This window comes from Crinia signifera, chromosome 4 (genome assembly GCF_055691185.1).
Source record: "Crinia signifera chromosome 4, ASM5569118v1, whole genome shotgun sequence".
NCBI classification, from domain to species: domain Eukaryota; kingdom Metazoa; phylum Chordata; class Amphibia; order Anura; family Myobatrachidae; genus Crinia; species Crinia signifera.
Window position 1 is genome coordinate 175,081,037 of NC_139220.1, and position 12,995 is coordinate 175,094,031.

The following is a 12,995-nucleotide window of genomic DNA, read 5'->3' on the forward strand; positions in this document are numbered from 1 at the left end:
CTGAATTACCTCTGAGTCATCTAACGTTGACAGCACTGTCTGAGGCGTAGGTACCCAGAGCTATCAGTAGTGCCAGCAGTGAAGGCGGTATGCATCCTACAAAGCTGCGTAGGGCATAGACTAACACTAGATTCCAGTACTCAGATGCTCAGGAGCCTTCTCCATATGCTGTTCACAAATCACTGATTTTGCAGTTACCACTATAATACACATACTTTATGTATGTATGTATGTATGTATGTATGTATGTATCTATCTGTGTGTACATACAAACTGCACATAAAATCCATAATTCTGTACAAAAAGAATTGTTTGGAAAATACTTCAAAATCCTTATTTTCGTGTTAGTATTTTACTGCAGGTTTTATCTCCATTGTATTAGATACAAATTGGAGACGGACCTCTCTCTTTATTATAGCTGGATTTTCTTGGCATATAAATTAGGTCAAACACAAAGCATCACACTTTGTTTTCAGTTCTGAAATACAGCCATGACAGATTGAAAAAAAATAATGCACCTGTGCAGTTACCCACAGCAATGGCTGAGAATCATCTTAAATCCTACAAGGGCAAACTAGATCATGATTGTAGTCATCTGATTAGTTGCTATGAGGTTACGGCACTGACGTACTTTCCAAGTAACTAATCCTCATTGGAATTAAGGTGCAATGTATAGCTAAAGAAATGACTATAGTGGCAGTGATGCAGTCTATGAAACAATTCATTTTGCAGTGGTGGCATTGTTGAAGGAAAACATTTACTAAGCAAAGAGGGCTATTTATAAATGTGTATGAAATATAGTTATCCTTTGGTTCTGCAGTTTTCAGTGAGTTTGTGTAACCCAACATAGAGTATAAGACAGAGGGGGAAATTAACGAAGATGGGAGTCCTATTGCACATGGAATGTTGCTATGTGCAACCAATCAGATACTATCTTCTAGAAGGCGCTAAATAAATAAGAAAGAAGATTCTGATTGGTTGCCCACGGTAGCATCCCATATGAAATAGAACTCCCATCTTAGTAAATTTTTACCGTGAGAGTGCACTTCGTTGCTGCTGCATGAACATCTGAGCATGGACTCCCATTAACCACTGAAAATAATCATCTCTTTATGTCCTGACATATTCCAGGTCAATTTAGAGACCAAGGACCTAACCACTACATTTTGGAAGGCATCTCTTTAAGACAAAGTGATAAGCAACCTTGGTAATAAATACTGTACACATTATTCTAACTGGAATATAAATGGAGACGGAACACTGCAAAAAACTCTAAGCAAGTCTTTTCCAGTAGAAAAGATAATAACCTAATAGTCACAAAGAGGGAATTCAAACATGGTTGTGTGTTGCCCTGAAGCAGTATGGTATGGACAGGGTGCCAAAGTGCATTGCTGTGCTATGTTATCATGCAAAGTGCAGTGTGCTTTATAGACAACATGCCAAGTGTCTGCTGTAGTCTTCTTGGAAAATATCAGCATGCAGCCCTTCCCTGATGCAATGTCTAGACCATCAAAATATGTTGTGCTTGTTTTCTCCTAATTTGCACTTCAAAAATGGACATAGGACCCAGGATTGAATACCCCCCATTAAATGTTTATTTTCAATATATTAACGCAAATAAATGATTTGGTAGGGAAATTTGTGAAAATATTTATAATGCCCATCCTAGCATTTTCTTGACATGTACTAGATAAGGGCTACTACAGATAAATAAACAAAAAACAAGAATTCCCATTTTCAAATGATTACAATTGTGTACCCTAATGATATTATTAAACACTTTAATAAAGAGTTATTTCTTCACTTACTATTTCCTAAATCATGTGAATTATATGTGGTACACACAAAGGGCCTTATTCTAGTTCATTCTTTCTGACAAAATCCTTCTTAGATGGACAAAACCATGTGCACTGCAAGGGGGCAGATGTAACTTGTGCAGAGAGAATTAGATGTGGGTGAGTTATTTAGGTTCTGTGCACTGTAAATACTGGCTGCTTTATTTTTAAACTGCAATACAGATCTCACTTTGAAGTAAAACCCCACCCAAATCTAATTATCTCTTCACAAGTAACATCTGCCCCACCTGCAGTGCACATGGTTTCGTCCATCTAAGAAGGATTTTGTCAGAAAGAGTGAAATAGAATAAGGCCCAAAATGCACATCTGTATTTTTTATGTACATATTGAAAATACTTGGGGCCAGAAGTATTCTGGATATCAGATTCTTCCGTAGTTGGGAATATTGGCATACCATAAGGAGATATATTAAGGATAGGACTCAACTCATATTGACCTTATACATACAGCCTCAAGGTCATTTTATACAGTTTCTTTTTTAATAATTTTGAGTATTAAACAAAGTTTGTGTACATTGAACCATTACAAAACATTGATGTCGCTAGTTCAGTGGTGCTGAAAAAAAAAGTACATTCATTCTAGGCACCAAATATTAATATATCACGCTCATTACGGTTTTAGCCATGCATTTGTGCGTTTATGCTCACCAACCCAAGGGATAGCGAGCTGAAATGCTGATTAAAAAAATTGCATACCACTCTTCGAGTCTAAACCTTTTCCTAGCACTAGATTTTTTTTTTTTTTACACACTATAGTGCCCAGTACCCTGGTGGTAAGGGAAACTGGACAGGATAGCCAGGTTTGAGTATGATGCTGATTAAGGATTACAGCTATAAAAGATGGCATAAAATATGGGATGGTTTTCATACACAACTATAAGTAAGTGCACTATAAGTAGACAGCAAGAGAGGATTACTTAACTGTCTCCTAACTTTTTCTCTAAAAATCCTGTTCCTTCTCTAGACACATCGGGGCAATTCAATACAACACAACAGCCAAGGAGTGCCTCCATAACAGTCAGGCTAAAGCACTTTGAGATCATGAACTTTGCTACTTTTCCCGTCCCCCACAGAGGTTTGATTATCAGGGACAGTTACTGTGCTAGACAGCTATATAGGAAGTGGGTATGGCCATGACAACTGAATTCTCCCGACTGAGTGCTGTTCTCTGATATTAACCATTTGAGGTTTAGTCAAACCCACTGATCTTTCATAAACAAAAACAAAATAATCAAAACTAAAGGATCATGGCAATCCAGTTGATTAATTCTATTTATTTTATTTCTGCCTTACTAACTTCTTCACGCTCTTTGTGATTCACACTGCTGGGCAGTCTGGATTCATGTGGAATGTCTGTGGAATTAGGAGTCTAATTGCAACATACTGTACATAATGTAATACACTATAATTGGGATTAAGCAACAGTGTTTCCAAATTCTATAACCACACTTTTATACTGGACTATATAGTGGTTTATTAATTAATAATATATGTATACATATGTTTACATTTGTTATTTATTGGCGTTTAATTATATTTGTAATTCAGTGTCCAATATAGATAATTAAGGGTGAGATATATGCATATATCCTCAATTAAAGTTAGTACTGGTTTGGTACTGTAATAAATGTATATGGTTTATCACCACTTTCTTTAGCTTTGGCTTTGTTGCACGTGTTTGGTCTTTTAGCGGTCAGCATAAGTAGAAACACTGAAGATATTCCATTTCTAGATAACATCAGTGCCAGTTATTTTGATTTTACTGTTGCCCTTCAAAAGAATTAAACATGATGGGGGAAATTTACTAAGATGTGAATTCTACTACACATGTGATGTTGCTATGGGCAACCAATCAGATCCTGTCTATTATCTTCTAGAGGGTGCTAAATAAATATGAAGTAGATTCTGATTGGTTGGCCATAGCAACATCACATGTGAAGTAGAATTCACATCTTATTACATTTCCCCCGATCGGTGTTTGAAAGGGAATGACCACACTTTTATTGAATTCTTACCCATGCACTCTTTCAACAGAATGAGCGACCCTGTGTGCAAATTATAAGTAAAGCATCAGTATAAAAAATGAGACACTGCTGGAATAGACATATTTCAGTTTCATGACCGCAGTACCTTGGGGACTATGGCTGAAATGGGGTATCATTGGTGTGTAAATAAAACCCAAAAGAGGCATCTCAAATGTGCAGTGCCTGGGATCTCATACAGCATGCATGCGCAACATCTCTGAATCAAGAATACCTGTGCAGCGGTTACATCACGTGCCCACTGCGCACTCTAAAGAGAGTAGAAACAAGGAGGCATGAGGAATTATTTCACAGGTGACAGTAGACAAACATGTTCATTGTTCCTGGAATTATTATAGTTACATTATCCATTGTAGACCGTGTGTTGACATTTTCCCTAGTGCTGGCCTCCAAGAAAAATAACAGCTGCATGGCATTTCTAGTGATACGATAAATGTATTAAAGACCAATAACAAAAAATATTTTATGTTCTTGGCAAATGGACTATACTAATATCCATTTTTTTTTACCGAAACGCTTAAAGAAAGCAAACTGGAGGTCACAATGATCATGCTTTTTATCATTCGACAGAACCCAATGAATAAATGCGCTATCAATACATTCTAACCAAAGTAAATTATGATATGATTACTGTACAACGGGACATTCCCAAACATAAGTGCACACCCTGTCCTTGAGAAAAGCATGATCATAAGTTCATGGTGATCCGGTTATATCTTGATGGGAATGTTTCATTATCTCTGTCATAATGCACCCAACTAACAATATGTAACAGTAGTCACATAGCGCACACTACTAGAATTAGCTGCACAAGGTATTATGTATTATCCCTACCAGATGTGTATAGAGCTTCTGCCAGATAGCAGCATTTTTAAAGATAAAGTGCAATCACATGCCAAACTTACAATTCCAAGTAAGGCTCTAATAATAATACTTTTATTGTATATACATGACATTTGGCAGCTTATGGTACCGTAGACTATATTGTGAAGGATTACTGATCATGCATTAATAAATAATAGGGTACTCTTTACCTAGCACGGCGCCCGCGATTACAATCGCGGGCGTCGGGGGTAAAAAATCGCAGGCATCGCGGGCATCGCGGGTAAATCAAAAACGGGTGCGACGCGATGCCCGCGATTTTCCCATAGGGATCAATGTTAAAAGTCAGATTGGTCGCGATTTTAGCGTTAATTGGCTCAATGCCCGCGATTTTTACATAGGAAACAATGTTAAATGGGCCACAGAGCCCTAATAGTCCCCCTGAAGTGTGAAATGGCCCCCACAATTTTTAACGCCACCCCACCATCAACGTGAACCCGAAGCGTGGCGAGCGCAGCGAGCCCGCGAGGGCCGGCGGTACGCGTCCTCCGACCTTTTCATACCCCCACTATCCACGTCGGCGTGGAGGTGAGAATAGAATAGTGTGGCGAGCGCAGCGAGCCACCGAGCCCGAAGCGTGGCGAGCGCAGCGAGCCCCGCGAGGGGACGCGGATACCTTCACAGTTATACGCGTCCCCTCACGGGCTTCACAGGTGTCCGTGGCGACGCGTTTACCTGTGAAGCCCGCGAGGGGACGCGTTTACCTGTGAAGGTATCCGCGTCCCCTCGCGGGGCTCGCTGCGCTCGCCACGCTTCGGGCTCGGTGGCTCGCTGCGCTCGCCACACTATTCTATTCTCAACTCCACGCTGACGTGGATAGTGGGGGTATGAAAAGGTCGGAGGACGCGTACCGCCGCCCCTCGCGGGCTCGCTGCGCTCGCCACGCTTCGGGTTCACGTTGATCGTGGGGTGGCGTTAAAAATTGTGGGGGCCATTTCACACTTCAGGGGGACTATTAGGGCTCTGTGGCCCATTTAACATTGATTCCTATGTAAAAATCGCGACCAATCTGACTTTTAACACTAAAATCGCGACCAATCTGATTTTTAACATTGGTCCCTATGGGAAATCGCGGCCATCGCGGGCATCGCATCGCACCCGTTTTTTAGTGCATGCGATGGTCGCCGTGCTAGGTAAAGAGTACCAATAATAGCTTTATTTACCAATACAATATTTTAATGCCTATATTTTATTATAGGTACATTCCTACATGCAAATGCAGTTTCCTCTAATAGACAACATCCCAGTTTAAATAATTATAGACAAATGTTTCCAGTACTTATTTGACCACAAAAATATCTGTTTGGTTTAACCCAAAACGCTAGACACAGAGCAAGGGCAGGTATATATAATGTACTACTCTTGGCCTTTTATCCGAAAGAGGAGTTTAAAACCATAATCCATCATTGTTGTGTCATATGATTGATTATGTTTATAATACACATATAGTATATAATTTGTAATAATTTACACTATATGAGCAAAAGTGGTAGACCCATCCATGAAAATATTTAGAAGCTGTGAATTCTCACTGTCCATAAGGGAAGTGTTCATTGGTTATTTATGTTGGTGCTCAGAAGAAATCTATATCAGGAAAATAAAGTAAGCATGCTTCAATATGCTGCCCCAAGGACATTAAGGGGTGTAACTAGATATTCGTGGTCCCATAGCAAAAGTTTGTAAGGGCCCCCTATTTAGCAACTGATGGTGATAAATGTTTGTAAAACATATTAGTTAGACAGCAAAGATGGACCCCCTTCAGGTCTGGGCTCTATAGCAGCTGCACCCCTTGCACCTATGGTAGTTACGCCCTTGAAGGGTATTCAGTTGCTCCTGTTTTTTCAAGTAGGCAAAAAAAGAAGTCTATTTTTTATCCTTTTTTTGCCCATAGCTTTTTTTGTGAGGAAAAAAGGCATGGGTGAAAAATGACTAAAAGATGGGCAAAAAATTTTCATCTGTGCCAAATTTTTCGCCTAGGCAACTATTCATCCATTGTTTGGGTGAGGTAAAAAATGTAGGCATGTAAAAAGTCTGTTTCTACCAGGTATATACATGGATTGTTAGTGATTTGGACTATTTTCCATTTGCGCCAAGTTTTTTTTAAATTGTTTTGGTGACACTTATGAACTGCAATTTTCATATAGAGCCACAGATTCTCAAATATCATATATTGAGATCTGTATTTTGAGTAGGTCACTGTAGAACACAGACCATTGTTGTAGCTTAATCACACCAGTGTGGCTTTGGCCTTGTGTTTGGATTATTGTCCTGTGGAAATTTCTGACATCCTTTAGTTTACTACAATACTAAAGCACTATCTCCTTGTATCCTCCACTGAGGAAAAACAACATAATACTGCCACCTTGTTCTTTACCGCTGGGATGGTGCTTGCAAAGAAATATGCAATGTTTGCATTTTACTGCACACACAGCAGCATTTTAACATGGGGCCAAAAATGTCAATTTTATATAAAAAGCATATCCCACATTGTAGCACAGTTAAGCCCCCCCCCCTCCCCCAACCACTACGCAGACACATCTGAAGCTACAAATCTCCTCAGATTTCCCTTGAACTCTCCCAGGAATCTGATTTGACTCTGGGCTAATTTTCAGTCTATTAACTTCAGATACACCTGAACAGACCTATGATAGACCCCTGACAGCTTCAGATCAGATGGATCTTTGGTGCAGCACTTGAGATTTTTTTGCCAGATGGATCTTAAGCCCTGTACACACACATCGATTTGCTTTTGATTTAATGTTTAGCCCTGTACACACACATCAATTTGCATTTGATTCGATGTTAGATTCGATTTTCTATTAGATATGGCATTAGATCTTTCCATTCGATTTGGCATTAGATCTGTACTTTTGCATTAGATATCGAACTCGATATCAAATTCGATATACATTCATGGTACATTGTACACATTCGATTTTCTAGATCGAATTTGATATTTCCTTGGCTGCACAGTAGATTTTTCTGTTAGATTTTGTGAAAACGGGAGCGCGCATCGAATTGAATGTAGATAGAAAGGGACACAAAAACCATTCGATTTCATTTAAGATTCGATTTTGCTTCTATAAGCAAAATCAAATCAAAAATCAGGAAAAATCGATGCATGTGTACAGGGCTTTAGATACGATTTTCTATTAGATCTGGCATTAGATCTTTCCATTCGATTTGGCATTAGATCTGTACTTTTGCATTAGATATCGAATTTGATATACATTCATGGTACATTGTACACATTCGATTTACTAGATCAAATTCGATATTTCCTTGGCTGCACAGTAGATTTTTCTGTTTGATTTTGTGAAAACGGGAGCGCGCATCGAATCGAATGTAGATCGAAAGTGACGCAAACACCATTCGATTTCGTTTAAGATTCGATTTTGCTACTATAAGCAAAATCAAATAAAAAAACCGGGAAAAATCGATGCATTTGTACAGGGCTTAAGACTCAGCCTCACATATGATCTGAAGGAGCTCAGATGTGGCCTTTTTTCTTCAGAACGGTCTGTCAGATCCATCTGAATCTGGATAAAACAGGCCAAATCTGACTAGTGGATGGGGGCCTTTACTCTGTGGTTTACTGGCAAAACCTATTTTTTTTTACAAGCCATTGTGTGTCATGAAGCAAAGCATGTAACTCTGGGGTTTGAAGGAGCCCATAATCCCATAGAAAAATAATATTTTGCTTATAATGCAATAGTGATTTCACCTTCAGCTACATGACAATATCAAATAATCTTTCCCAGAAAGAACTTTAGGCCCTTATTCTGATCTGTGCGGCCGGAGCCGCATACGTTGCTCCGGCCGCACAAACCAATCCCCGCCTACAATACGGATCGCCACGGCCGTCCGTACGCGGACGGCTGGCGATCCGCATGATAATGGTGGGGCGAACGCCTCCACCATGGTGGGAGCTGCCCCCTGCATTCGATGGTCGGCGACCATCGAAGGCAGGGCCGCACGCTCCACCAGCTCCCGCAAGCTTAGACCACACGGACAATCGTCCGTGTGAAAGCTTGTATGGGGGCGGAGAGCTGACATCCGGCGATGTCAGCTTTCCGCCCCCATCACTGGCGTCATAGCCTCATTACCATGCATACGCCCCGCGTTTGCATGGGAACGCCCATGAAACGCTGGGCGTATGCATAGGGTAATGAGGCTATTAAGCCCCTCACGCCCCTATACGCCCCCTTTGCGGCGTATACATTTTTTGTGCGGCGATTTCCCCTGCACATGCGCAGAGTGACCTCTGCGCATGTGCAGAGTGAAAACATCGGCGGTACGGCCGCACGCGGGCCGTACCGCCGAGATCAGAATAAGGGCCTTAGTCCTTAAGGTATACTAAATTATTTTTGCTGTGTCATACACTGCAAATTATTAATCTCACTCTTGTACATCTTATCAGTTAGACACATTTTAAATGACACTATATAGTTAGTAGGAGAACACACAAAACATAGGCCATTTATTTGCCATATTAGATTTTAAGATTGATTGGTCTCTAGTGGTACATATATCCTGATAGGATTTAAATACTTCATCATTAACTGTTTTGCAGACAGGTTTCTGTGCCAATTGTACCTGAGGCAGAACACCATTTATCTCACTGTATTGCCGTATTGGGATCACTGCGAATAACTCTTGACAATTGGTTTTAAACAAGTAACATTTTCATGGTTCTTCCCTTAGTTACTGTGATTTACAAAAATAAACCAACTCCATAAAACACTAGACAAGCTATAACATCTGTTGTCATGTCACTGGGGATTCATGTTTGCCACCAGAAATCATTATTATGCATGGGACACTTTTAGCTCTATGAACATACTATCCCCATGTGACCAGGAAGCTAGAGTTTGTCGTCTGACTTTTGGTATATGTAAGTGATTTTCAACCTTTTTACCTTGCGGCACATTAAATAACATTTAAAAATTGCCAAGGCACACCATGAGATCCCCACAGGGCAAAACACATTGGCCCCCACAGGAAAAAAAACAAACCTATTGGACCCCATATAAAAAAACAATCACACTGATCCCCCACAGGTAACAGAAATAAAATACATGGGCCCTTTACATGAAAAGAAGAGACCAGTAAATAACAGTTGAACTCGCGGTGGCTGTTAACTGGTTGGCATCTCTAGGGCCCTTATTTTGATCTGAGCGGTACGGACCGCGTGCGGCCGTACCGCCGATGTTTACACTCTGCACATGCGCAGAGGTCACTCTGCGCATGTGCAGGGGAATTCGCCGAGTAAAAAATTTAGACGCCGCAAAGGGGGCGTATAGGGGTGTGAGGGGCTTAATAGCCTCATTACCCTATGTATACGCCCAGCGTTTCATGGGCGTTCCCATGCAAACGCGGGGCGTATGCATGGTAATGAGGCTATGACGCCAGTGATGGGGGCGGAAAGCTGACATCGCCGGATGTCAGCTGCCCGCCCCAATACAAGCTTTCACACGGACGATTGTCCGTGTGCTCTAAGCTTGCGTGAGCGGGGGGAGCGTGCGGCCCTGCCTTCGATGGTCATCGACCATCGAATGCAGGGGGCAGCTCCCAACATGGTGGAGGCGTACGCCCCGCCATTTTCATGCGGATCGGCAGCCGTCCGTGTACGGACGGCCGTGCCGATCCGTCTTGTAGGCGGGGATTCGTCTGGTGCGGTCGGAGCCGCATATGCGGCTCGACCGCACCAACCAGAATAAGGGCCTAGATCTGGAGGCACACTTGAAAACAGCTCAAGGCACACTAGTGTGCCACGGCACAGTTTTTGAAAAACACTGGTATATGTATTCGAAGTGTAGGATGGCCATTGAGGTTAAATACTTAACTGACAAGGGTTTGGGATGATACATGAAATCTCAAACAGCTTGCAAGAATAGTCTGAAGTCAAACCTGATAGTTGTCTGAAAAAAAAACTTCACCTGTCAATCAACGAAGTGTAGTCAGGGGAGGCAAAGGCTCCCATGACATTGATGCCCATCTCATCGTGGCACACTACTACAGAGGGTGTTTATCTTGTTAGGGTGTGTCGAGGTTTGGTGAAAGTTGCAAATCCAGAAGGTAGGGGGGTAAGTCTAATACAATGGAAAGGGCTTGATCTCTGTATTTTGGATGATAAAATATGTGATATGTTTGCCAAGACAGCTCCCACCAACATGAAAGCAACCCTGAACTTAGCAGTGGGCGCCTAAGCTGGTATGACTGTGTGGCAGTAGAGATCTTAGGACAATTGGGACATATAGGGACACCCAAGGAAAGAAATAGACAGAGTTGGGACTGATGTCTTGATAAAAATGTGGTAAGCAATGAAGAAGAAGGGTAGTGGCTCCAAAGCCACCAAGCAGATAGCAAAGTGTGATGTGGATGAGGATGTAGCAGAGCAAATCATTCTAACCATGCATCTCCAAAGCCCCTTCTCCAAGCCATCAACCTTTGCTGAGGTGAGGGCAGAGTTACACCCATTTCTGGGGATACACCCTTTAACATATGCCCAGAGAAAGGGGGGGGGGGGGGGGGGGGGGGGTAGATCGTACCAAAGCCTTTATGACAGGAAGACAAGTCTCTGGATGTGCAGGCACAGAAAACACAGTCTGTAAAATACCAGATATGCACAATACAACCCAGATACAAATGTTCTTAAGTGCTATGTGCAATTTCCTATGATAACAGGGCTACTGTTACACATACAGCTCTGTAAGATACAGGGGCAGATTTTTCATTAATTCACAAGTCACACCTACCCTCAGGGAATACCAGATGGGTAGCAATAGAGTATTTCACACATCCGTTCTAGCGTATAGTGCATCCAGGTGCCATTATTTCCTGCTTTGGACCCCGCAATGATACAGCACATTGGATTAATACCTGCATGCACCAGCAGCACTGAAAAACATCTCTACAGTGACTGAAAGGTGGAGGTAACCCCTAAGCAGGGACTATATTCACCAGGTCTTTGCCATACATTGCTGAGAGACTATCTTATAATAGCAGAGGGTCTGTGGGACTGTGACAATAACTTTGAAAACACTGTGTGGTTATTTCCTATGTAAATCCTACTGTGGACATTCAGATGCTTATAGTTCCCATTTATGGACATGAATATAGTTTAGCCTCTTATGGACTTTCTGTTCCATATCTAAGCCTCATTTCAGTTGAGCCCAAATTGACTTTTATTTATTTATTTATTAACAGTTTCTTATATATTCTGTTGCACTTTACAATAGGAGACAGTTATACAACAAACAGTCAGACAGTCAAAGGTATGAGGGCCCTACTCGCAAACTTACAATCTATAGGGAAATAGACATTAGTTCCACCAGAATGCAAAGGTTCCCGGTGTGCCGTATGATACGGTGACCCAGCAGTTTGGCCAGGGGTCAGGAGGATGAAAAAAGATATACAGGACTGTACAGTGGGGATGTGACTAGATAGGAATGGTATATGAAGGTTAAGTGGTTGGTTCTGGAATTTGAGAATTCCTTTTAAGAACTTGCCTTTTATGTTTTATATTCAAGCCTCATATAATTGCCCAACTGGGTAGTGAATTTATTGATAGTAATTCATGTACATTAATGTGTTTTTCTTTTTTTAGTGCACGTGATTTATTGTGATTTTAATTAAATTGATTGAATATACATCAAGTTCTATCCATGTTTACTTTGCGAGTGCATGCGAAGGGACGCAGTGCTACGTTTCAGTGTCTATGTCGACTGTGACTAAATTTGGGACATAAAAAGTTGAAAAACCCCATGTCGATCTTGCCCGTCTCCATGTTGACCTAATCCTTGTGTCAACCTGATGACCTATCAACCTAACCCATGTCTACCTTAACCCTTTGTGTGGTATGCCCAAAAAATTTCCTGGCTCAGCTGCGCTGCCGCAGTGGGCTGTCCCAGGAAATTTCCGGGCATACCACTAATATGCAGTAGGTGCACGCAAGTGGTGCCTCCAGGTGTGCACCATCTCTAGAGCCCCCCCATCGCCAGCCCCCTCCTGTCATTCTCCCCCAACCCCCCCATCACCTTGGCTCAGCCGATCGTACGCCGGAGCACCTCCCTTGTCGTTTCCCTAGCTGCCAGCTGCCATTCACAGCAGTGATGAAGACGGCAGGCTCAGGGATGTTCGGGCAGCTCAGGGGGACTCAGGATATCAAGATTCCTCCTGAGCCACCGTGAACATCCCCAAGTCTGACGCCTGCT

General features: G+C 41.8%; 1 protein-coding gene across 10 annotated transcripts in view; it reads right to left on the bottom strand.

Moving 5' to 3' along the window:
• MAGI2 (membrane associated guanylate kinase, WW and PDZ domain containing 2) overlaps positions 1 to 12,995 on the bottom strand; it is an 838,547-nt gene that overhangs the window by 21,514 nt on the left and 804,038 nt on the right. For 2 of the 10 annotated variants that reach the window (XM_083183060.1, XM_083183059.1), the window contains exon 23: positions 4,112 to 4,147. The exons of 7 other annotated variants lie outside the window; for them this stretch is intronic. In XM_083183060.1, coding sequence (XP_083039186.1) covers positions 4,112 to 4,147 — 36 coding nt within the window. Of the gene's footprint in view, positions 1 to 4,111; positions 4,148 to 12,995 lie in introns of those variants that run through there. One more of the 10 variants, XM_083183063.1, reaches the window with a different exon arrangement.